The following is a 23,477-nucleotide window of genomic DNA, read 5'->3' on the forward strand; positions in this document are numbered from 1 at the left end:
TATTTTCTCTCCTCTTGAGAAATCATCAAACAAAAGGTGAGAGCTTAAACTTAGTGTAGTGATCCATGCTCAGCCTTTTATTACAAATACCCATTTGATATATTTTTTTTTTGTTACATCATATCCCTTTTCATTTTAATAGACACTCACTTTAATTATGAGTTTAATAAGGTATTGTCATGCTAACTTTTGAAAATAATAAATTATAAAATTAAATTTTAAAGGCTTAAATATATTTTTAGTCCCTCAAATTTAGGGTAATTATGTTTTTGGTCCCTCAAATTTAAAATTATTGTTTTTAGTCCCTATAATTTCAAAAAATCTTATTTTAGGCCTTATATTCAAATTTTGTTAAGAAATTTATCAAATATTATTGTATAAAATCTATAGTGTTCCTATTATTGAAAATATCACATTAAATCGAGTTGATATTGCATAACTGTCTCAATTAGTCACTTTCAAACATGTTATTGATGACCTAAGGGATTAAAACAAGGCTTTTGAAAATTACAGGAACTAAAAATAACAGTTTTAAATTTGAGGGACAAAAAACAAATGTCTTAAATTTGAGGGACTAAAAACATATTTAAGCTAATTTTAAAATATTAAATTAGTTCTTAAATTTAATTATTTAATGTTATTTTAATTCTCAAATAAATATATATATATATATATATATATATATATATCAATTTTATCACTTTAATCACATTTTTTTTAGTTTTAGATTAATGTGATTTTTAATTTACATTTTTAGGGACTAGAATTCCAATTTTTTAATTTCAAAAATTAATATAACAACATCATTTAAATTCAGGACCAAAATAAGTTGCTTACTTTTTTTTCTTTTTCTATCACTTATTTCTTTTATAGTGTTGATATAGACACATGAGTAATTCGCAATTCTGTTACAAATATATACTTTGATAATTTTTTTTGTTATTTATAATAATTGTATATGTATCATCTATATTAAAAAATACTTGTAATCTCTAGAGAAAAAAAAAAGGAAAAAATAAAAAATGCATAAGTGTCCACAAACATCACCTTTAAATTTAACATTTTGTTAGGGCAAAATTGTGAGAAGATAGTGATTTTAATTAGATTTATCTACTCAAACGCAATCATGTAAACCACCTTTATACAGAAAAGAAATTCACATCCCATCAATGCTCAAGTGCAGTCAGCAGTGCGGAGCATGAAAGGACTAGTTAAAGGGTGGAGAAAGCAAGAAATAACACCCCCCACCCACCTATTTCAACACCCTGTTGCAATGGTTGATAAGTGCCTAGTCGCCATTTGCTTTGACACATGCCTTTCAAAAGTCTGCAAGAGCAACAATTGCTTTCATTCAAATTCAACCAGGGAACTACATACAAATATAATGACCTGTTTGATTTGTCATGAAATATAATAGGAAATACTAATCGAGTTAGACAAGACTAGTATAACTAACAAAAATGTATTTAACATAATTGTACTTAATACTTGAATTTGAAACTTTTAATTAAGTTGAAAGAGTTTAATGGGCATGAGTTTCTCTTAAAATATATATTTTTGATAAATCATATTATTGATGTAAAATATCTTTCAATTTTATCAATAATTAACCTTTATCAAAAAAAATTGACTAATTATATATAGTGAGAACTTTCTCTAGATCACATCCTTTTCTTTTATAAAACTCAAATTTAAGACAATTTATTTAAAGAAAGGAGATCATAATTTATACTTATAAAAGTTATACTTGGAGCTGGAGGTACAACTTTGGTGAAGTATGAGAATTAATCATGAGACACTTAGGGCATCTCCAATAGAAGTAACTCATTTGAGTTGTTTTATGCGTTGAAAAATAAAAATAAAAAGTAATTTTTACTATGTCATGTCAGTATTAAGCAACTCAAACACAAATTTATTCAAATGGTAAGAAATTTTAAAAAATTCAACTTTTAAATTTTTTTTCTAATCATTTATGAATAAATTTTAAATTTTTATTAAAAAAGATAATTGCACTATAATAAAAGAAAATAAATTACGAGAAAAAATACTAGATATTAAAAACAAAATAAAACAATAGTAAATACATAGACATTATACGAAATTAATTTTCATCATTATTATTTTTGAAACGTTTTCAAATATGTTCAATAAGATTTGCTTGAAATCTGGTAAAGAACGGTTACTTGAAGAAGCAACTCTCTCTTCTTCAAGCAACTCATGTTACCACGTCAGAATCCTCTAATAGCAAGAAATCGGGGTTTGAGTTACTTCATGGAACAAGCAACTTCTTCGGTTAGGAGTTGCTCTTATGCAAGTCTCCAAGAGAGAAAAAGACATGTATGTACGTGGCTAAAAGCCTAAAAGGCAACCTAAATGAGCATGTGGTCCATGGAGGGTACCATTCATTGAAAAACAGACATGTTGTTCACTACCTGGAGGTGATAGTTCACGCTCATTGTGGGATGTGGGATCCCTATCATCAGCTTTTCTTTTACCATCTCCAAAACAAGATGGGTTAGGCATACCAACGCAATACATAGTTGTGTCATCTCATAGCATGACAATGTTAGAATGCGTTCGTGCAATTGATAAGGGACAATATTATTCTTGCCACCATCGTAGGTTGTGCTTAATTTGGTAATCATGTTCTTGGAAGATAAGATGACCTATTATTGGCATCCATGGTCCAACAGTATTTTTTTCTTTTTCTTCTTCTTAATTTCTTTGTACATAATGCATTTTACTTTTGGTATGGATCGCAATTAGATAATGCCTCCACACCCACAATTGATAACATCCACCGAAACAGTACTCGTGATATGTGTCCCTAGTTTTGAACATCTAACATTAATTTGATATTGATCCTAATGCTCCATGTTATATCCCAGTGATGGGGAATATGCATATTGAACCAAATGGAAAATAATAACTTTTGAAATAATTGAAATGCATTCTTCCATTTGGCCGGATGGATTGATATAACAAACATTCTCAGCCTGGGTATTTATTTATAAATTATCAGTTTTTGGAATCCCATTTCTGGCCACGCTACGGGACAAAAGATAAAATGAATTAGTAATTATTTATTTATTTTAATTAAGTAAAAAAAATATTTTTTTAAGGGTATAGGATAGGTGTTTGTCTTTTTGTGGGTGTTAGAAAAAACATTTTCATTATTTTTACTAGTGAATTGAGTCACTTTGTGCCTCTTAAAAATAAAATAAAAATATAAATTAAATAATAAAAATATATTAGTCTAACATCAGTTATAAATAATCTATTAATTTTGAGTTCTTGAATTTAATAAAAAAAATATTATTTTTAAAATTTTTTAAAATAAAAAAGTATAATAATTAATAAAATATAAAAATTACGATAGTTACTAAAAAAATATCCTTTATATATTAGTATATATAAGTTTATAGCTTTTTAGACTATATGTCATAAGTAGAGCATGTATTTTTACCGTTAGAAAAAATGAAAAACATTTATTCTCTCGCAGATATGATAATATTTGGTGGGTATTTATTTCATAGAATTACCAATATGGAATGTTTCTTTAATATATTTCACCGCTAAATTAGCGACCAAGTGTCCAAATTTGCAAAGGAAAACTCCCACTTTAATATATTGTCACTAGTTTCATCAATATTTTCATAGAATATGATTGGAGAAGGACTTTGAGATGAAAGTTTCCATCTCAAACATAATTCGTCACTAATAATTTCGCATTGCTAAATTTGACAGGGATCTTGCCATTGAATGCTCTAATATGTTTTATATATTATAATTGTGTTGTAATACCATTTAATGAATTTAACAATCGATTTATATTCCGTTGCTAAAGGATTGTTAAAAAATAAAGAAACTTACAAAATTTTAAATATTTATTACATTAACTTATAAAATTTTAAATAATTCAATTTGATAGTTTTAAAAAAAATGTTTTTAAAATAAGCAATGCAGTAAATTCCAAAAAAAAAAAAATCAAACATAAAAAAGTAAGAAAATGTTAAAATTATATGTAAATAAGAACTTATAAATGATATTTTATTTTAATTTTTAGTGTTATAAAATTATGATATTATATTTATTTAATATTATTTTATATATTATTAACTGTTATTATTATTATTTTATTAATATTGATTTAATCACAATTCAATTATTGAACTTTAAATTAGTGTTTAAATCAATTTAATGTTTGGTCCATTTTTAAAATATTAAAAAAATTAATTAATATTACTTGAAATATGTAAAATATCTAAATAAAAATTAGAAACAAAAGTAAAAAAAGTATGAACACAAGAAAGAGAAGCCATTTATACATCTAGAATGTGACTTTTATAATTGATACTAATAACAAATCAACCATTATGACAAGGAAAAGTGTGATTCAGAGGAAGAAAAAGAAACAAAAAAATTGGAACAAAAATATCATTTAATTCGTCGATCCTCAAAAAAAAAAAAGTAAAGTTCCATCGTTAATTAATAAATAAAAAATTCATGGAAAATTAGAATTACTACCACGTAATCAAGGACGGAGCCAAGGGGGGACCTACGGGTGCCACGGCCCCCCCAACAATTTTAATTTTTTTTTATATACATATATATTACTATATGGCACCCCCTATTTTTAATATAAACTCATATTTTTAATATAAACTCATATGTATATTACTATATGGCACCCCCTATATGGCACCCCCAGTATTGAAATCCTGGCTCCGTCCCTGCACGTAATAGTGCACTTATACGTTTACATCGACGTTGTTTTTCGACCAGAAGATCCATCTTAAAGTTATAAATTTCAAATTTGCAAATAAATTTTGGAAAATATGTAATTTACTTGTGTGTCACTAAGAGATGTATATAATAGTGTATCTTGCATAATTGTATTAGTTTCTTGCTCCATGACGTAAATGAAGGTATATAGAATGTTGCATAGGCAAGTTTTTCTCTTACCTCTTAGCCTCCTTTTTGTCATATTTGAATTTGATTATCATTTCAGCTAATCCATAACGAGCATCATGTCTTTCATGAGATAAAGTGTAAGGTTAATCTTAATTCTCAATAGTTGTACATAACACTTGTCATAGACAATGCAAGAACCTAATATAATACCCTCTTGTTTCTTTTAGGTAACTACATAGTGAGGAGGGAGAATAGGGGTGTACAAATGGATTCAACTCAAATGATAGACCCATGTAGTGCATGTTTGTTTTACTATTTAGAAAAGTTAAACACTTAAACGTACGTTCAACTCAATCTACCCATACTCATGCTTTTCCATTTGAGTGCATGAAAATGTATGTGGATAAGTATTCAAACACATCCGTAACCTATTTCAAATGAATAAGATTAGATTATATTTTTCAACTTTCCAATCCATATAATTCAACTTAATAGTCCGATGATTTAAATGATGGGTTGGTTTGTCAAGTTGGTTTACATGTTTTTTAATTTTTATTTATTGATGTTGATGTATGATATTTTATTTGTAATTTTTTTATTTACTAAAAAATTGTGTACTTGTTTTATTATTGTTAAACTTATTTTACTTTTATTGATAAACTTGTTAAATACATGCCCAATTAAACATTATTTTGGTTAATCTTAAAAGTTTTAATTTTTTTAATTACGAATTAATTTTTTTTATTTTTAAAATAAGACATCTTTCAGCACAACTTGAAGGGTTTAGCAAACCATTCTCAACATTTAGCACCATGGCTTGATTCCTGCCAACCATAACTTTATTATATTTTTACTAAAAAAATTAACTCACTCAAACCGACGCTCTGTCAAGTAATAAGTTATAATTTTAAATGAATGACAGTATAAAAAATATATTTTAGTTATACTTATATCATCTAATCACGTTGGTTTAGTTGTCAATAGAACCTTAAATAAAGCATTTTTTTACTGTTTTGTTTTTCCCTGTAAGACGCACAGTAGATTGTCAAAAACCGGCTGGGTTTCTAAATCCCGATTTAGTGATTCATCCGAAAAACCGACTGTATTACACCAGCCAGCCAACCCACCAATTACCACTTCACGTCAGTTTTAAAGACTATAATTAAAATATTAAAATATCTTATGTAAGTTATTTTTTCAACAGCCTAATCCTTCTAAAGGCGTAGCTTGCTATTAATAGAATACACTCTTTAGGACGGGAAGAAAAGTGTAAGTTATGCCTATGTATATTCACACTGCACACAAATTTTATTAGATTGAAGGAAACGGGGAAATTTGACTTTTCAATTTATAAATGAAATTAATTGACTAACATAGTATTTATTAACTAATTTAAGTAAAATATAGTGAGTTTTCTTGTAAAAGTATTGTTGCATGTTGCTAACAGTAGTGAACTATAATGTTGGGTTCTCATATCAGTAGATCCATCTTAAACCTTGAAAGTACATTTTGATCTACATAGAACAAAATATAAATGATAGAAATTATGAGAAAATGGGTTCCGCTTTGATAAATAAAATAAAATAACTTACAGATTTGATCAAGGAATGTCATAAGACACCTAGGTATGGTGACATAGGCTACTTCCTCCGGTGGCATGAATCACAAAAGGGTGTGACCTTATGCCTAGGAATCTAGGATACGACCAATTGTGACCTTATGCCTAGGAATCTAGGATACGCCCAATCAATATCATCTCAATGACCCGAAACTACATTGGGATCTCTGGAAGGGGCTTCCAGAGCAATGTAAATGCACGAGGTCTTGCTACCAAAAAATCGAAATGTAGTCAGAGTATCAACACTATGTAGCTGTAACAAGCAAATCAGCTCTTCCATCAAATTTCATATTATTAGTCACAAAATGCCTAGGAATCTAACGCAATAATCACATTGGTACCTCGTGGCTGACCTATTTCCAAAAGCATCTACGCCAAATTATAATTAGCTTACAACCTTATTGCAATTCACAGAAAAATAAGATATTATATCCCCATATTCTATAGGATAACCTTAACTATCTCATCATGCAGTGCTGGCAGATGGCTTCAATTTCTTGGGTGGTGGATTTCCTCCCGAGATAAGCACATATAAATAAAAGCAGAGCATTGCAGAACTGCAAACAAAAATTTCGCGCAGGCATAAAGGAATCAGACCAAAATTGGTACAATCTAACACCGGAGGGACTAAAAGAACAAATATCAGTTTTAAAGACCAAAATATAATTAAATATGATAAAAGCAATGCATTTAGATACCTTATAATGGCACTAAAGCCAGTTGGAAATATTTTCTTCGCCTGCATCCAGAAAAGCAAATAAGAATGACAATTAAATGAGGCACAACATAAGGACAGTTTTTGTAAAAATAGATGTACTACCAATGAGTAGCTTTGGAAGTTCTTCCAGATAAGAAGCCCTGACAATGCTGCAAAATAAGAAAAAAGAGCATAAATACAAATTATCCAAATAAGATTATGTTGCAGCTTCTAAGTAGTTTTTCCCCAAGACCAATGTATTTTAACGCTGCTAGAATCATGTACCTGCTTGTCCAAGAATAAATGGTAAACTCGATTTTCCTTGCCTCCAAACCTTCAAGCTAAGGGTGCTGAGGAAAAGTAAAGCACCACCAAAGAGCACACCACTGCTCAGTGTTGCAGGACTCCGTGAAAAAAGGAATCCAACAATCCCTCCAGTTAAAACAAACCCACCTACAACAAAAGATAAAATGAGATATGACATCTTTAAGGGGCAGCGTGGGGATAATTTCCTATTAGAGCACGGTGTAAACTTTTTTTTTTTTTTTTCTGTACTGAATACTTGATATATCATCATTTAGGCCAACTTGAATACTTGATTATATAAACTTTCAGCACTTCGTTATGCACTTATAAGTTGTGTAATAATTTACCACATTTCCATATTGTCATAAGTCGCAAACAAAAGGTCACCCACAAATACCATACCCAGATCAACAAAATGTTCCATTTTAAGCTAACTAGTAGATGTAAAAAGTTCAATAAGCTATAATCTATGAAACTAGCCTATATCAAGCCTTTTTTTAGGCCAGTTCTTAGAACCCAAGGTTCAGTTACAGAACAGTTAATGAACAATAACAGAGATGGAGCAAGGGTCTAGAAAGAATACTACCGGAGAAAGAAGAGAGATCAAGAAGCTAGTTAGTTAGCAGGAGCTAGTCAGAAAGTTGAGCTGGCAATAGTTGGTTAGGCACTGTTGAGAGCAGATGGGTTAGTTAAAAGGGGAAGAGGAAGTTGCAGGCTGTTGGGGATATGGGGGATTTTGAAATTTTTGAGGCAGCAATACAATCACTAAAGGAGCCTTAGGCTCTTGTTTTCTGTCCAAGCTCTTTTAATGGACAACACTTTACAATTTTTCTCACTAATCTTAGATTGGCATCCCAACATTGGTACAACCTGCCAGATTAGAGGAAGGACCATTGGTGGAAATATGGAATGAAGATGACAGCAAGGTTCTTCGTGCTGCCAAAATTGTCTCATAGGGTGGAGATCTTAAGTCAAAGTAGCTAACACTGTGCAGGGAATGGGGGAATTTCAGGCTTCTATCAAGGTGGGAATGATTTAATTCCAGGCCTCTATTAATGCCATGATGGAGAACCCGCACTGTTCTTATTTCAAGAGGTTACGTTTTTGATTGGAAAAGGCATGCATAGCCTAGTCAAGGGGATAATATGGAGGGAGTCCCAACGTTGTTTGGTAAACAGCCATCAGCCATTGTATAAAGAAGAACAGAGAACAAGTATGGGATGTCAGTTCATAAGGTGAAGGCATGGATCTCCTGGTGTTTTGAAAGGACTGATCAGGTGAGATGGATCACCAGGGCAGAAATATAATTTGATGTACAGAATACACTGGAGGAAGTAAAGATAAAACTGGCGAGACTGAGAATAGTAGGTTCAACTATATAGTGGTATAATCTCCTTCAAGAAACAGAGAAAAGCTTAACATGAGACAAGTTCAAAGGAGCTTATATTGATTGTTACCAAGGAAGGAAGTTTGAGAATCCGTCTGAAGAACCCTCTCATTTGAGGTAACTGGCATGGTAGAAAAGTATATCAAGGCTTTTGAGCTCATTTATCCTCAAATGAGCATAGTTGGGTATTTCATGAGTGGCTTCCAGCTCAGCATCAGACATTGTGTTTCAACTCTAAACCCCCAAACACATTTGCTATTGATGATGACATGAGAAGTGGAGGAATTGGATGAGAGGACTCGATGACTGTTGACCAAGAGATTTTTGTTGCAGGGGCATTACAGGGACTATTGCAATGTTAGTATGCAAAAGTGTATTTCAAGCAAGGAGGAGAATAAAGGCATATTGGAGAGTCTCGACAGAAAGGATGAAAGTGTTTCATCACATCTTTTAGGAAACTTAAGCAGTCCCATCCTTGGCAGACATGAGGACAAAGAGAGCTAAACCCACTCCGTTACCATGCCTACTCGATTGGCTGAAGAGAAGCACTTGGATTTTGTGAGGTCCTGTGATGTCTATTAAAGAAACAAATATGAAGCTACACCTTCTGGATTCTAACAGCTGCCAGAGATTCCAAAACAGATTTGGGAAGACAATTCCTTAGATTTCATTATGGGGTGTAACTAATTTGAGAGGCTATGAGGCCATTCTATTTGTATTGATGACAGGCTACTAAAACTTTGTTACTCAAGCACCCTTATATGCAAGAGAGTCACTGAGATATTTTCAAGATATGTGCTAAGGCTGCATGGTATTCCCAAATCAGTGGTTAGTGACCAAGATTCCTTTTTCATTAACCATCATTGGAAAGAATAGTTTAGGTTGTGAGGAACAATAACATTACTTGACCAAGAAATGTAAAATTAAAGAAAAGAATCACCCCTGTCCCCTACATTCCCTCCTACAAAGCACATTATAAGTGAAATGTGTTATAACTTAAACAGTAATGTTGCCTAACATGCATATTCTCTAACAAGGAAACACTTACCAAAGGGAATGCCTAAACAAAAGTCATGAATTTTTGCAGTTTTTTTTGGCTGACCGACAGTTTCCTGAGTTGCCTCTTTAGTCCCTACTTTTTCTGCATCATGGTTGTCTTTTGTTGAATATGAATTCTGCTTTTCTTGGACATGTAGCTTTGACACATCAGCTGCATAACTTAGTGTATTTTTGGTATCAGATCCAGCAGTATCTGTGTCATGCCTCTCCAGACTCATAACAACTGATAACTATATTAGATATGCTTCCTGTTTAGTATCAATATCAAATAATTGCTCTAGCAAACTTTTATTAAACAGAAACATAGTGTGTTTGGGAAAGCTGTGAAAATTGGATTATTGCAAAAATCAATTATTGTATAATCAATTATAATCGGAATGAATTTTTGAGTAAATTTCCAAAAAAGCAATTTTGAAATATTGAATTTTGTTTGGATACAACAAAAAATCAACTTTTATGTAGTAAATCAGTTGTGAGAGATAAAAAAATATTAAAAAAATAATTATAAGCTACAAATTTTCAAATTAAAGAAAACATCTTATTTTTCAGAAAAAAAAAATACAAATTTAAGCTGTTGTTTCAAACATCCAGCTTTTTTTAAAATAAAAAAAAAAACAGCCGAAATTATGTTTCCCAAACATGCTCATATTATTCATGCTGTGTTATTCAAAAGAGAGATATGTTTAAGCATATAGACTTAATATGAATTTCCCCAAAATGTGGAGAAACATGTCAATCTATCATCATTAAGGCCAACTTGAATACGTGATCATATAAATTTTCAGCACTTCCTTACATACTTATAAGTTGTGTAATACAAGCATATTTGTTCAATAAAGCTTTCCGTTCCAGTACTTGCAGAGAAACATGTCTATACATAATTTGAAAGTAGTAGATTATGTGTCTCGTGCCATGTGCTCAACATCAATAAAGTCAACAGATAGAACTTAGAAGGAACCCAAGGTAGAGGGCAGAATGATGCCAAAAGGAAACAAGTCACAAGAGGAACACGATACACACACAATAATAATAATAACTGTCACAGATCCATATCAAAATAAATACATAAATAAAAACCACATCATATGAAGGAGACTGCTCATAATATTTCCGGTGATCACAAAAAAATTGCCTAAGGTAACCACAGGCAGCTTTTTTATTTTTCTTATGGAATTCATAATTGTAATGGGTTTATGTTAACGATGCTTCTCTTTTTCCAGTAATACAAAACGACTAAAAGCAACAAAATCAGAAAAAACCGACTGTATGAATATCTTCGACATTAAATCATGTTTGGGAAAGCCTAATTGAGAAAAACTATCAATAAAATAAATTATCCACAAGCCGCAAATAACACGAACTAATTCAAACATGCACGAAATGTATACAGTGGGGCAATTCATTTTATTGAACGAAACTCCTCCCGGAGAATCTAGATAACAATTGTGATTCTAACACAACGTCTAATTGGACATAAATTTCTGGAGACAAGAATTCAGTTAAATTATTTCAACGACTGTCAGTTTAAACTTTCGTTGGCGACGTATGATTTAGGAAGCGCCGCTTTAGATCTATATGGTACCTTCTACGTTCGCGTGCTAGGTTCACGCAATTGTGGCTACACGGGAACCCTAATGAGTTACAAGAGACAGTGACAAAAGAAATTGAAAATAAAAAAGAGGTGAAAGACCTTGGAGCGAGGGGAAGGGCATAGAAGCGAGCGGCGGCGGAGGTGTAAGCTACGGTGAACGGCGGAGAAGCAGGATAGCTGAGAGATCGCCGTAGACGCCGCCATGTCTGCTCTCATCACTCTGACTTTGATTTGGTGTGCTGTGAAACGCAAATCGGATTTTATTGTGAAGAGAGAGAGAGAGAGAGAGAGAGAGAGAGAGAGAGAGGTGAGAAGGGTCGTTCGTGGGGTGGGAAAGACCGGTCAACGCTTCCACCACCCAAGACCCGATATGGTCCATAGTTTTAATTTTAAAAAAACAAATAATTTTATTTTTTAAAAGAAAAATATTACATATCTTTTTAATTTAATTTTAATATTATCTAATTGTATGTTAGATATTTTAAAATTGTTGATTTTATAATTATTATTTTATAAAAAAGTGAATTTTAATCGGTTAATAATGAATCGAAAATTAAAGTGTAGTAATATTTTTTCATGCCACAAATTTCATTTATAAATTATTAAGAAAAGTAAAAGAGTAACAATAAGTCTTGTGAGAGAGAGAGAGAGAGAAATAATGTGGTGAAAAATTTAAAATACTGCTTGGCAATTTTTTTTTTGACAGATAGTACAAGAAAAAAAAGTAAAAAATGGCTATGAAAATAGGTGAATTTATTCTATGTATAAAATATTAACCCTCTTAAATTTTGAGCGTGAGAACGCCCCGTTTCTGCGTTTGTGGCTGCCTCACTCACTCAGCGCCAAAAACCCTTTTCGAAGAACATCCTCAGCATAAGCTACCTTTGTGCTGTGCTGTCTCAAATGTTTATGAAGTCGCAACTGCCACCACGCGCCTCCTCTGTCTCTTCGAAATGACTCGTTTCCCTCGTCTCCATATCTTCGCTAGGCCTTTTCTCTCCCCCTTCTTCCAGGTTTCTCTCTCTATATATACGCTTCACTTTCATTCTCATTACTTTTTCCAAAACCTCGCACTCTCTCATGTTTTGTTTACCAACAGCTACTTCTTTTACATTCATAGGCTCACTATAAACGTCTGTTATTGAATATGAAAAGTGGCTACTTTTCAATTTATGTTAAATTAGAAGACAAAATACCACCCATCACGCATAACTAGTGTGGTTGCGTAAGGTTATTCAGCTTAATCAATAGTCTCACCTTCGAGTTTTGAGTATGTTGTGTCATGTACTTGGAAGAAGAATACTCCTACCCAACTCAAGCGGTTTTGCTCCTGACGGAATAGATTTATGGATTCGATTTGACAGTTCAATTAATTGTTTTGAGTCTGATGTCGTTTCAGGATTAGATGTTCTTTCAAAATGTTAATTTGTTTTAATTAATTGAAACTTATACTTAATGGTTGGATATGTGGCCAACATTGGTTGCAACTGTTTCCTTAATCAAGTTATTCGGAGTTCAAATATTGGTCTTGAGTATGGAATAAACTACATTGGAGAAGAATATTGATCTTGTATGCACTCATATTTTCCTGTGTAAATTAGTCCCTTTTTTATTTTTCTTTTCTTTTCTAGCGGTAGGTATTTTGTGCCAATATTATATATTCAAACGCATTTTAATTCATTTTTTTTTGTTTTTTTAAATTTTTTTTTGTGTCTCTTTCTATTGTGTTCGTATGTTTCTCTTTCCTCCCACATGAGTGTTGCCTAAATAATTGTCATCTACTTTTGTGATAAATTATGTCTGTTTTTTTTTTTTTTTCCCAGAATGAAGGTAGGGAAATAATAACTAGGATTGGCAGGAATGCCTGCACTCTTTCTTCTACAGGTATGTCTCCTAAATCCTAATGTACTTGGGTGTTTGTGAGTCTATTTAACATGAACTCTTGCTAGCATTTTTCTGTGGGCATCATTCTCTTTTATCCTTATTCTTTGAGAATTCTTGGTGCTTATGTTTTCAAAATAATCATGAATGATGTGTTAATAATAACATTGAAAGCATTTCAGCTGAAGATTCAGATTTAGAATGTGAGACGATCCATGATGATGTCAGAGCAGCAGAAAAAAATAATGCACTTTGTTTGGCTGTCTCACAGCTTGCTAGCGAGTTTAGCAAGGAATCTATGTTATCTCTGCAGAAGTTTTTTGGTGTACGCCGTGCTCGTGTGATATCTACAGGATCCTTGAAGCTCGACCTAGCTCTTGGAGTTGGAGGATTACCAAAGGTGACAATGGGGCTTGTGCATCTGTTTTTTAGAGTTTAGACAATTATTATTTGGTGTTAGAAAATGTTTTGCACATCCACAAGATGGGGATATGTATCATCATGTGCTCACTGGCAACTGTTTCCTGGTGGATGACCTGGTGAAATTGTGTAGCAGTAGCACTAGAACATATATTTGCTCTTCTCTGACAATTAGATGGCCTCAAAATGCTCTGTACTAGTCAATTTTAATATGAAACTGAAGCCTGAAAAAACATTAGCAATAGGGCTTTAACAGGAAAATAATTCAGGTTGAGTTTGGCTACCAAAAGTTTTGAGTATTGATATTTAGTTATAGACAGATATATTCAGACAAGGAATCAAGGGGTCATAAGTTCCCCAATAGAACTAGCCATTCTTTCTTTTCATCAACCTAGTTCCCTTTCCCACTTAATATCCGTCTTTTATTTTTATATTGTATCCTAAATGAAGGTCTTTTCTACTGAAGTTAGAAAGTTTATAATTTTAAGCACTCTGATTTTCCATATTTAGGAGAGCTGGAGCCATGAAGATCTTTCTAGTTTAGCTCTTGTAAGGGTTTTATTTTTCCCCCTCTTTCATCTCAGCTTTCGTCTCTTGAAACACCCATATGATTCAGACTTTGAACCTTCTGCAGCCAAAGAGAATCTTTCTTTATGCCTCTTAATGACATTTAGGTATTATTCAATGTCAGAATAAGTCAGCTGTTTAACGCAGCAAACCACATGAAGTAGACAGATAACATTTCCTTCTTTTTTTTTTCTTTTTTTTTTTCTATAGAGCAGCCTTTCTCTTCTTTAGATATACTCTTTCACTCTCCCCAGATCTTAACTATGGGATGATAGGTGATCACTTTAAATTTGAAATACAGCACTTCAATGCTTGGTCAACTATCAATAGTATGGTTTTGGGTTGATCAACCTTTTCTTGATGGGCACTTGACTTGCTTGGCTGCAAATGATGTTTCTTACTTCTAGTGTAGGATTTTTTTTTCCCTGTCATATTCACAAATTTCCTAATGTGTATTTCATTTCAACATTTTAGGGTAGAATTGTGGAAATTTATGGGCGAGAAGCAGCTGGTAAGACTACACTTGCACTTCAAATTATTAAAGAGGCTCAAAAGCTTGGAGGTACTTATCAGAATTTTAGTATTTCATCTTTTTGGACCCACTTCAAGTATATAAATAAGATCTCAATTAGTACTTATTTTTTATCGGGGAAAAAAAACATAACTGTATACTGACATAGAGCCTTTAACATGCTCATTTAGTGCATATCTTTGCTTAGTGTTTAATCAAATTTGTGTTATTTATTGTCAATTGACACATGCAAGATGCTCAGTCATACTCTTCACTCAGTGCCCTTTTTCTGTTGGAGGTGTTGTTTACCTTATTGTGTTCTGTCAATTTAATAGCTTCCATTTATTCTGTTGGCAGGATATTGTGCATATCTTGATGTAGAAAATGCATTGGACTTCTCACTTGTGGAATCAATAGGCGTAAATACTGAAAACCTTCTTGTATCAAATCCTGATTGTGCTGAAAATTTGTTAAGCATGGTGGATACATTAACAAAAAGTGGAGCTGTAGATGTGATTGTGATTGATAGTGTAAGTTACTGTATTTTATCTCTAAAACCTATGTATATTGGATGAGGATGTGATTCAGTGAGGTGGATTTTTAGATTACACTGCCTTTAATCATATCATGTTGGCTCTTATTCTGATAACTCGTGTTGAGCATGCCTTAAAAGTCCTCATCATTCTAGAAAAGGAGAAGAAAATTCTCTCCAAATGTAAAATTATCTCTATAGAGGAGACATTCTCATTAGTTTAGCAAAATAGACATTTTTTTGAAATTCATCTGCACTGAATCTGTCATGAGATCCAAAATCAGTGCCTGACTATCAAGATAAGAGCCTTGCCCCCAATTGCAGCAGTAACAAACTTTCATCAAAGTATTTAGATTAGCTTTTGGGATCTTCCTATTCTTTTTCATTGCTTTCTATCATTTTGTTGAAATTGTAGGATTTAGGTAGAGAAGGAAAAGAAAGAATAAGCCAATGAATATTCTGAAATTGACATTGATACGATGTTATATAGAATACAAAACTCCATCTCCTATTTATTCTAAAACTATACTTCTAATTCTAATAACGTAAAGAAACGAATGAAATGCAAAGTCACTCCTAAGAGGTCATCCAAAATACTCTAAAATATTCTTAAGATCCAACAGTTGTTATTATGAGATATTTTATAGATATATGAATGCATTTCATCTTTTGTTTAACTCATGAATTTAAGGTAATTTTGTCACTTCAGGTTGCTGCCCTTGTCCCCAAATGCGAACTTGATCAATTAGGAGTTAGCACTAAGCGAGATTTACAATCACGAATGATGACTCAAGCTCTGCGGAAAATTCATTATTCATTATCTCACTCTCAAACTCTCATTGTTTTCATTAATCAGGTTGTTGCCTTATTACTTGAACATTTGTACACCTAGTAGTTTGAATGCCAATTACTAAGATATACCAACAAACAATTACATTTATCATTCAATACCATCTTTCATGTACAGATTAGATTGAGTCCAAAATCAGATAAGGAATGTAGATCTGTGGAAGAAGTCACTTGTGGTGGAAATGCCTTGAGATTCTATGCAGCTGTTCGATTGAGACTTTCAAGAATGGGATTGATCAAAACTGAGGATAAGGTTAGTTCTTAAGTATTGTTGGGACTATGACCAACTGGGTAGACTAAATTACTTTGTTGAGGAGGAATTCTCATTCTCAGACCTGCCACCGTTAATATGCTTCTTTTGTATGTTATTTCTGTTTAGTAATATCTGAAAAGTTACCCAATTTCTCGCTTTCTTTTCCAAACACCTATCTTGTTTTCATTCTCTGTTCTCTTTTGATATCTGGTGCTTCAGGTAGAGGGTGTTCATATCTGTGCGCAAGTGGTAAAAAACAAACTAGCACCAGCAGCAATGAAAAGGGCTGAACTGGGTATCAAGTTTGGAAGAGGCTTTTGCCATGAGTCAGAGGTCTTAGATTTGGCTTGTGAACATGGAGTCATTGTGCAAGATGAGGGAAGCTACTTCATTGAAGGGAATGTTTTTGATAGTAGGGAAGCAGCTGAACTGTTTTTGGCAAAAAATGATGCCATTTGTGACCAGTTGGTTAGGGATATGAGAAGACTTTATTTTTAAAATCTGGTGGATTTACTAGGCCAAATCTCTTTCAATGGTATGCTTGGCAGACTTTATGCAATTGAGCATTGGCAACACGTTATCAAAGGCATTGATATTGCCTTCAGTGGGTATCAACCATTTTTCAGATGAGCATAAGGCATTTTAAGTTACAGGAATATTCATTGGCTTGGATCTAGGCATGCAATGCTGCAAATTCACCCGACCAAATGAGAAATTTGATTGCTCTTGTGAACCATCTGACACACCTTCCTGTGTATTGCTGAGGAATGGTGGTTATATTCATTTGTCAAAGAAATGTGCCATTATGGAACTGTAATGTAAATGATGAACTGCTTTCATTTCTTGTCCCCCTGTCCTTAATTCTCAGGATAGATTCTTCAGAATGAAAGCAAAAAATATTTTTCTCGAATCAAGTGGTCCCTTGCCTTTCCTGAGTCTGTTGCATGGATTTGTATATCATTTTTTCGGCATTTTTGGACAAGTGTTTCTAGACGGCAGAAAGCTGCCACTTGTTCTTAAACTTGGTTCATTTTTATTAATCGAACGATTTCTCTAAAAATAAACCCAATTTGGTTTATGACTGGGCTAAAGACTGGACTAAAATAGCTTCTAAATTTGGCTTGAATAGCTTGGGGATCGAATGAGTCATTGAGACATTATGAATCTTTATTTTCTTTGGTCCAAGACATGATGAATCTTAAGTATTTGCATATTAAAATTAGAGATTTAATTAGAAGTATTTATTTTTTGGTAAAGATAGTAATTAGAAGTATTTAAAACAGATGAGAATAAAAGGGCAATTACCATTTTAAATGGTAATTGACATGTCATACTATTCGACAGCAACTAACAAAATGTAACAGTGCTAGTGAATGATTTAATTAAAAGGTTTTTTAAATTATAATTTTTTTAAAAAAATTAACTATAGTGATCTAATTAAAAATTTAACAAACTATAAGAACTTAGAGATTAATTTAACGCAATATCTAAAACAGTTTAGATATAAGGATACATTGAAATTTTATATATAAAAAATTGGATTGAATTTAAACCCACTATTACAAAAGAGAAAAGAGAGAGAGAGAGGGAGAGAGAGAGATTTTACATTCTCAAAAAATGGGCATACTAAATTTATTAGATAAAAAAAATAAAAATGTTTATACAAAAATATCAAATACCAAATTCAGTACATTGATTAGGTATTAGAATCGAAAGTAAGTAAAGATATATTCATAATAAAACTATTATAGCAATAAATTTAAAAAAAAAACTATTAAAAATCTAAAATAAATTGCAGTTTAAATTTAATTTAACGGAGAAGATAAAAGCACACACATTAATTAATTTTTATTTTTTTGTCATATAATTAATCTAATTTAATTAGTTCAAAAAATTGAATTTGCTTAAATAAATAAAAAATTGAATAAATGTTAGTTAGATTAGAATACATTATATAGGAAAAATATGTATTTATATTGTAATTATTAAAACAATAAATTAGAGAAAAGTAATATATATATATATATATATATATATATATATATATATATAAAGTACTAAATTATATCCAATTTATCGGAGTCTAAAAATTGGATAAATTGGACATAGTGTTTGAGGATTAGGATAGTATGAACATGTTGAACATGTTATTGTAATTTATTAATAAAAAAAATCTAATTTATATGATCAAGTATCATCACTCTGTATAATTTTATATACTGGTTTCCCTTTTTCAAGATACAAATGGGCTTCTCTTCAATGTACGTCATTATGATATTTAACACTTTGAAACACACTTTTCTGGTTTGGCCATTGAAATAGTTTTAGTATACATTGCCTAGTAATTTGACGAATGGGGATACAGAATTAGCACTGGTTGTCATTTGTCAATGCTTCCAAACAGTACCATGTTAACTCTCTTGCAGTAACTTATAAAGCAACAGAAGTTCTTGGTGGAATAACCTCACTCCCTCACTTTGATGGTAAGCTAATTATATTGTTTCATTAATTCCTCACAAATAATTAAATACATACTTAAAGATCACATTGTTTGACACACTCCGTTGAATATATTCTTTTTTATTCGTTAAAATTTATTTTAAAATTACAAAAATTAGTGAATCTTATATTTTATTTAATAAATTTCCCTTGTGAATTTTAATTTTTAATAAATTTTACTCAATAAAAGAGAGTGCTGTCAAGAGGAATGTGCTTACTCTCCGGGCAAATAAAATAATGCTGATACTGGAGTTGAAGAACTGAAGCTGCAGGAATCACACAAAAGCAAAAATCTCAAGACTCCAAACCGAAGGAATTGAGAATTACTAGACCTGAGAACTTTCGATTATAAAAAAAACGAAAAAAAAAACAGAAGAACCTAATCCAATTTTTCAGCAGTTATAGAGTCAATAAAATCATGCAGAAGAAGTAAGTTTTTAATGTAGTAACTCCTAGTTTGTCAACTCTATTGTCTCATAATCTTTAGTATTATAAATGGTAATTTCCCGGCATTTACTTTAGATATATTCAAACCACTTGTCCTTTTCCTTTCTCTTTTTGGAAATTAAAGAACTGGTAATGCGGAAAACCTAATAGTTGCATATATAAGCACAAAAAATAGTCTATACACGAGGTAGGACGAGTGCAATTATCATAAGCAGAATATTCTGCTAAAATCATTAGAGCCTAATAGAAGTAAGCAATTTGTGAACTTAGGTGGATTAAATCCAGCTGGAATATTATTTCTTTTAGATGATTTTATATAAGTAAACTTGCCCTTGCTTTATATTCAAGGTGATTGAGTCAAAGTGATTATGGCTTGTAACTCGCAGGATTCAAATCATTGTAAAATTATTATTTTGAAGAGGACTTTTTCAAAATGTGTCTCAATTCATAAAATTAGGCTTTCTAACCAAATTTTTGTGTCACTGGACAAATATTTAAAAACACACAAATTTAGAAGCATGAATGTAGTGGACCTCCATATGAAGAAAGATAGCATGTTTCTTTGGGGAATTGATCATGTCTGCATAGGCAAGTGTTCTAAATAGTGATAAGATTTTTAGGAACTGCACTAAATTATTATAGTATATAAAAAAAATATGAGTTGTTGAACTTCAAAAACTTGAAAAATATTTATATATAATTTTGAATATCTTAGTAAAAGTTTGAAATAAAAAAAATTCAAGGATATTATAAACATAGTGTTGTTCAAATTTCAATAATGAAATTATAAAAGATTATAAATAGATCGATAGTAACACAAAAAGATAATAGTTTATAAAACTGTTATGATTAAACTTTACAAATCTCACCCTTATGCACTCCTAAGATATCTATATATAATTTCTATCATTTAATGTTATTTGGTTCATTAAGATCATTTTAAATCAATTCCTTACATTTAGATATTTTAAGGAGTCTAACTTAATAAATGATTCCTCTCTTTATAAAATTAGAAATCTTGCATTAAGTTAGAGAACTTATTCAACTAACAACCCCAAATCTATGCCTAGCCTTTATAGTTGTCAAGTGATTTGATTCAAAACTAGATTTAGAAAATGTTTTTCAACCAAAATCCAAATCAAAGATAAAAGATGAGTGATCAAGTCACCTTAGCATTAAGAACAGAATCAAAATCATTAACATTAAATAATAAAATCATCATATATATGAATCAAAAGGAGTACATAAGAGTTTGATAATTTATATTTAATCCCGACAAAAGTAAAGGATCAACCACTCGTGGTAGTGAGAATTGATCCAAAATACGTAGAGAATGAGTAGAAGAAGAAAATAAAATTTGTAGAACCTCCGTTCCCAAGGTTCGTAGGCTTTCATGAGCTTTGTTATGTTCGCCTTCCTTTGTTAACTCCCTTGTTTTCTTTCTCAACCTTTTTAAAACGACCAAGCGATTTGAAAAATTCTTCATGGTGAAGTAACTCAGATGGTTGGACCCTTTTGAATCCGTTGAGCCCCTGAAAGTCAGATTTCTCATCCTTCTCTAGATTCAAACCGCTCAACCATTTCCAAACGGCTGAGCAATTTTGGATTTCCTCCAATTCTTACTTTCTGCCTCTAAATTGCTCAACTCTCTCCAAACGGCTAAACGATTTTGAGTCTACTTTAAGCTCTTTGATCTTCTTTGATACCTACAAGACAAAAATCCAAAACCTTATAAATAAAATTACATCAACTCTTTGCAACATACCACTTTATCCAACCTTTTGATTCTTCCTAAGTTTATAGGGATAAATAAAAAAGAAATTAAACATCTTAATTCAAGCTAGATAAGTGATGAAATAATTCAATATTTTAGGTACAATAATCACTTATTAAAAAGAAAATTATTTCCATAACTATCCTTATTCTCATTCTGCAATCTACTTGTTTTACTTCTCTAAATGCAAGAAATAAATGAATGTTAATGATACAAAACTCTAATTGCTCGAACATACATAATACCAACAACTTTAAGGTGTTAGAGCTAATCAATCTAAAAGCTTTAATTTTGAAAAACAATTCTAAGAAAGATTTTGAATTATGTCTCCACCATCTTGATATACTATAATGTTCCAAATAAATACAGCACCAAGCAGCCTATAATTTTTTATAATTTTTTATAATTTTAATTTAAGCATGGTTGTTGTCCTGGAATTTGTAGATTTCTTTAACGCTCTAGCAAGAAAATCGTAGCATAGTCATCACTCTTCTTGTTGTCAAGATATTAGAATTCAAGGTTCAAACTTTATTCAGAAAAATGAATCATAGGGAATAACAAATCTAATGTGCAAAATCTGCAAGCATGTCAAAGGAACAAAAACATATTTGAAAGGAAAAGGAAATATAGCAATTTATTATTAAACCAACAATATTTGAGTTTCTTGATTACTAAAAATATAGGTGCATTATGAATTTTAGTCATTCATAAATTCTGCAGTGAAACCGCATCCATATCCCTTACATGAAAAATAAAATCCACAACCTGAAAACAGAATCTAAACAAAATCACCCAGCAATTAACATCTTCCGAGCGCCGAACAGGACCTCATGATGAAATCTATATATGTTCCTTGCCATACTTAAAGTTGCATTCATTATGTTCTCTATTGAATGCATGCAAACTTTTTTAGCATTCTTCTAAATCCAGGTTTAATTTATTCCTCTCCATTATACTCGTTATAATTCATACTTAATTAACATACAACAAAGAAGAGAGAGTATTGAAGATTGGTGTTTGATTATCACATGAATGTTGATGGACCAGCACCACTCAAATTGGTAAAATAATGAATGACTAGTTGACTTTCTTAATTAAAATGTCACTGTTATAATATTTAAATTAAAAAATATATATTGAACATAATAAAAAAAAATCTTATAGTTTTATATCTTATTATTACAACTTCGTTAATAATAGAACAAAAAAATTGTCAAAAAAATAGATATCAATTACAACCAAGTTAGTTTGTAATTACCCAACAAATTACTACACATTTGATACGACAAAGTTACAACACAGCAAAAAACATAAACATTTACTAGCTCGGGGTAATTATACAATCAGTACCTGAATATTTATGTAACTTTTAAGTTATATGTATAAGGTATAGAAAACATAAAGTATTTCTTGCAAATTTTAACTTGAAAATATAAATCTCTTTATGAGGTTACAAATAGTTTTTGTACATATATACATATACATCTAATATAACAATGTTGAAAACATGAAACCTTAGTGTCAATCAAACATCTCTTTATATATGTTATATCAGAACAACTCAACAAAAGAAAAAGGGGTCATCTTTAGCATAACCATCCACATAGCTCATTTTCCAACCTAATCCTAACCTTCTTTCATACCAAGTATGATTATAATAGTCCAACATATGAAAAATGAAGGGTAAGTTTGTGAGAGAAAAAAATCAAAACACACAAGAAGTAATCAACATAAAACCAACTTTATCAACATGTCACCTTCACAACATAAAAGTATCATGACAACTTGAACAACTTTCAACTTGATCAACAAAACAACATTCACAACTTATCAACTTAGACAACTTAAAATCAACATATTAAATTAAACAACTTATGTGTCGTCACTCATTTTCATCTTTGAAGATCTCTTACAACTTAGTAAACAGTCTAAAAGACTTGACCCTACCAAATCACACAACACCTTACTCATTATCTCTAAGTCAAGTATGGGGACCTTTAGGCATAGTGACGTGTTTAACAACTTATTTTGGTTTCTCATATTTTGTCATTTACACTAGAAAAGTTTAATACTATTGTTAGAAATAACTCAAACTAGGTATGCGTCTACTATGGTATTAGCATGCATTAACTAAGTCTTGTGAAAGTAGGTTGTCGACTATCCTCTAAATAT

At 31.3% G+C, this 23,477-nt stretch overlaps 2 protein-coding genes across 4 annotated transcripts; one reads left to right on the forward strand and one right to left on the reverse strand.

Moving 5' to 3' along the window:
- Window positions 1–6,786: 6,786 nt before the first annotated feature.
- On the reverse strand, window positions 6,787–11,929 carry LOC109814455 (Transmembrane proteins 14C). Of its 2 annotated transcripts, none has more exons than XM_020378888.3 (6): window positions 11,672–11,929; window positions 9,971–10,211; window positions 7,515–7,682; window positions 7,353–7,399; window positions 7,231–7,271; window positions 6,787–7,089 (listed from the first exon to the last, which is right to left on the reverse strand). In XM_020378888.3, the coding sequence occupies exons 1-6, from the start codon at window positions 11,786–11,788 to the stop codon at window positions 6,999–7,001; spliced, it is 705 nt and encodes a 234-aa protein (XP_020234477.1). In that variant the 5' UTR covers window positions 11,789–11,929; the 3' UTR covers window positions 6,787–6,998. The 2 variants fall into 2 exon arrangements, with proteins under 2 accessions (XP_020234477.1, XP_082933372.1); XM_083077246.1 differs by having other exon boundaries at window positions 9,971–10,229; window positions 11,672–11,921.
- Window positions 11,930–12,368: 439 nt separating this feature from the next.
- RECA3 (RECA homolog 3) lies at window positions 12,369–17,540 on the forward strand. Of its 2 annotated transcripts, none has more exons than XM_020378891.3 (8): window positions 12,369–12,585; window positions 13,396–13,456; window positions 13,636–13,853; window positions 14,915–15,002; window positions 15,309–15,481; window positions 16,193–16,339; window positions 16,451–16,585; window positions 16,805–17,540. In XM_020378891.3, the coding sequence occupies exons 1-8, from the start codon at window positions 12,526–12,528 to the stop codon at window positions 17,081–17,083; spliced, it is 1,161 nt and encodes a 386-aa protein (XP_020234480.1). In that variant the 5' UTR covers window positions 12,369–12,525; the 3' UTR covers window positions 17,084–17,540. The 2 variants fall into 2 exon arrangements, with proteins under 2 accessions (XP_020234480.1, XP_082933371.1); XM_083077245.1 differs by having other exon boundaries at window positions 12,380–12,585; window positions 13,725–13,853.
- The last annotated feature ends 5,937 nt before the right edge of the window (window positions 17,541–23,477 follow it).

Source organism: Cajanus cajan, chromosome 6 (assembly GCF_000230855.2).
Source record: "Cajanus cajan strain Asha chromosome 6, NIPB_CcT2T_4, whole genome shotgun sequence".
NCBI lineage: Eukaryota > Viridiplantae > Streptophyta > Magnoliopsida > Fabales > Fabaceae > Cajanus > Cajanus cajan.

Coding starts and splice junctions, on each gene's coding strand:
- LOC109814455 (XM_020378888.3), bottom strand. CDS start 11,788: ATGAGAGCAGACATGGCGGCGTCTACGGCGATCTCTCAGCTATCCTGC. Junction 7,400..7,514: donor ATTTATTCTTGGACAAGCAG/GTACATGATTCT, acceptor CTTATTTTGCAG/CATTGTCAGGGCTTCTTATC. Junction 7,090..7,230: donor GGCTTTAGTGCCATTATAAG/GTATCTAAATGC, acceptor TTTTGTTTGCAG/TTCTGCAATGCTCTGCTTTT.
- RECA3 (XM_020378891.3), top strand. CDS start 12,526: ATGACTCGTTTCCCTCGTCTCCATATCTTCGCTAGGCCTTTTCTCTCC. Junction 13,457..13,635: donor CTGCACTCTTTCTTCTACAG/GTATGTCTCCTA, acceptor AAAGCATTTCAG/CTGAAGATTCAGATTTAGAA. Junction 13,854..14,914: donor GAGTTGGAGGATTACCAAAG/GTGACAATGGGG, acceptor TCAACATTTTAG/GGTAGAATTGTGGAAATTTA.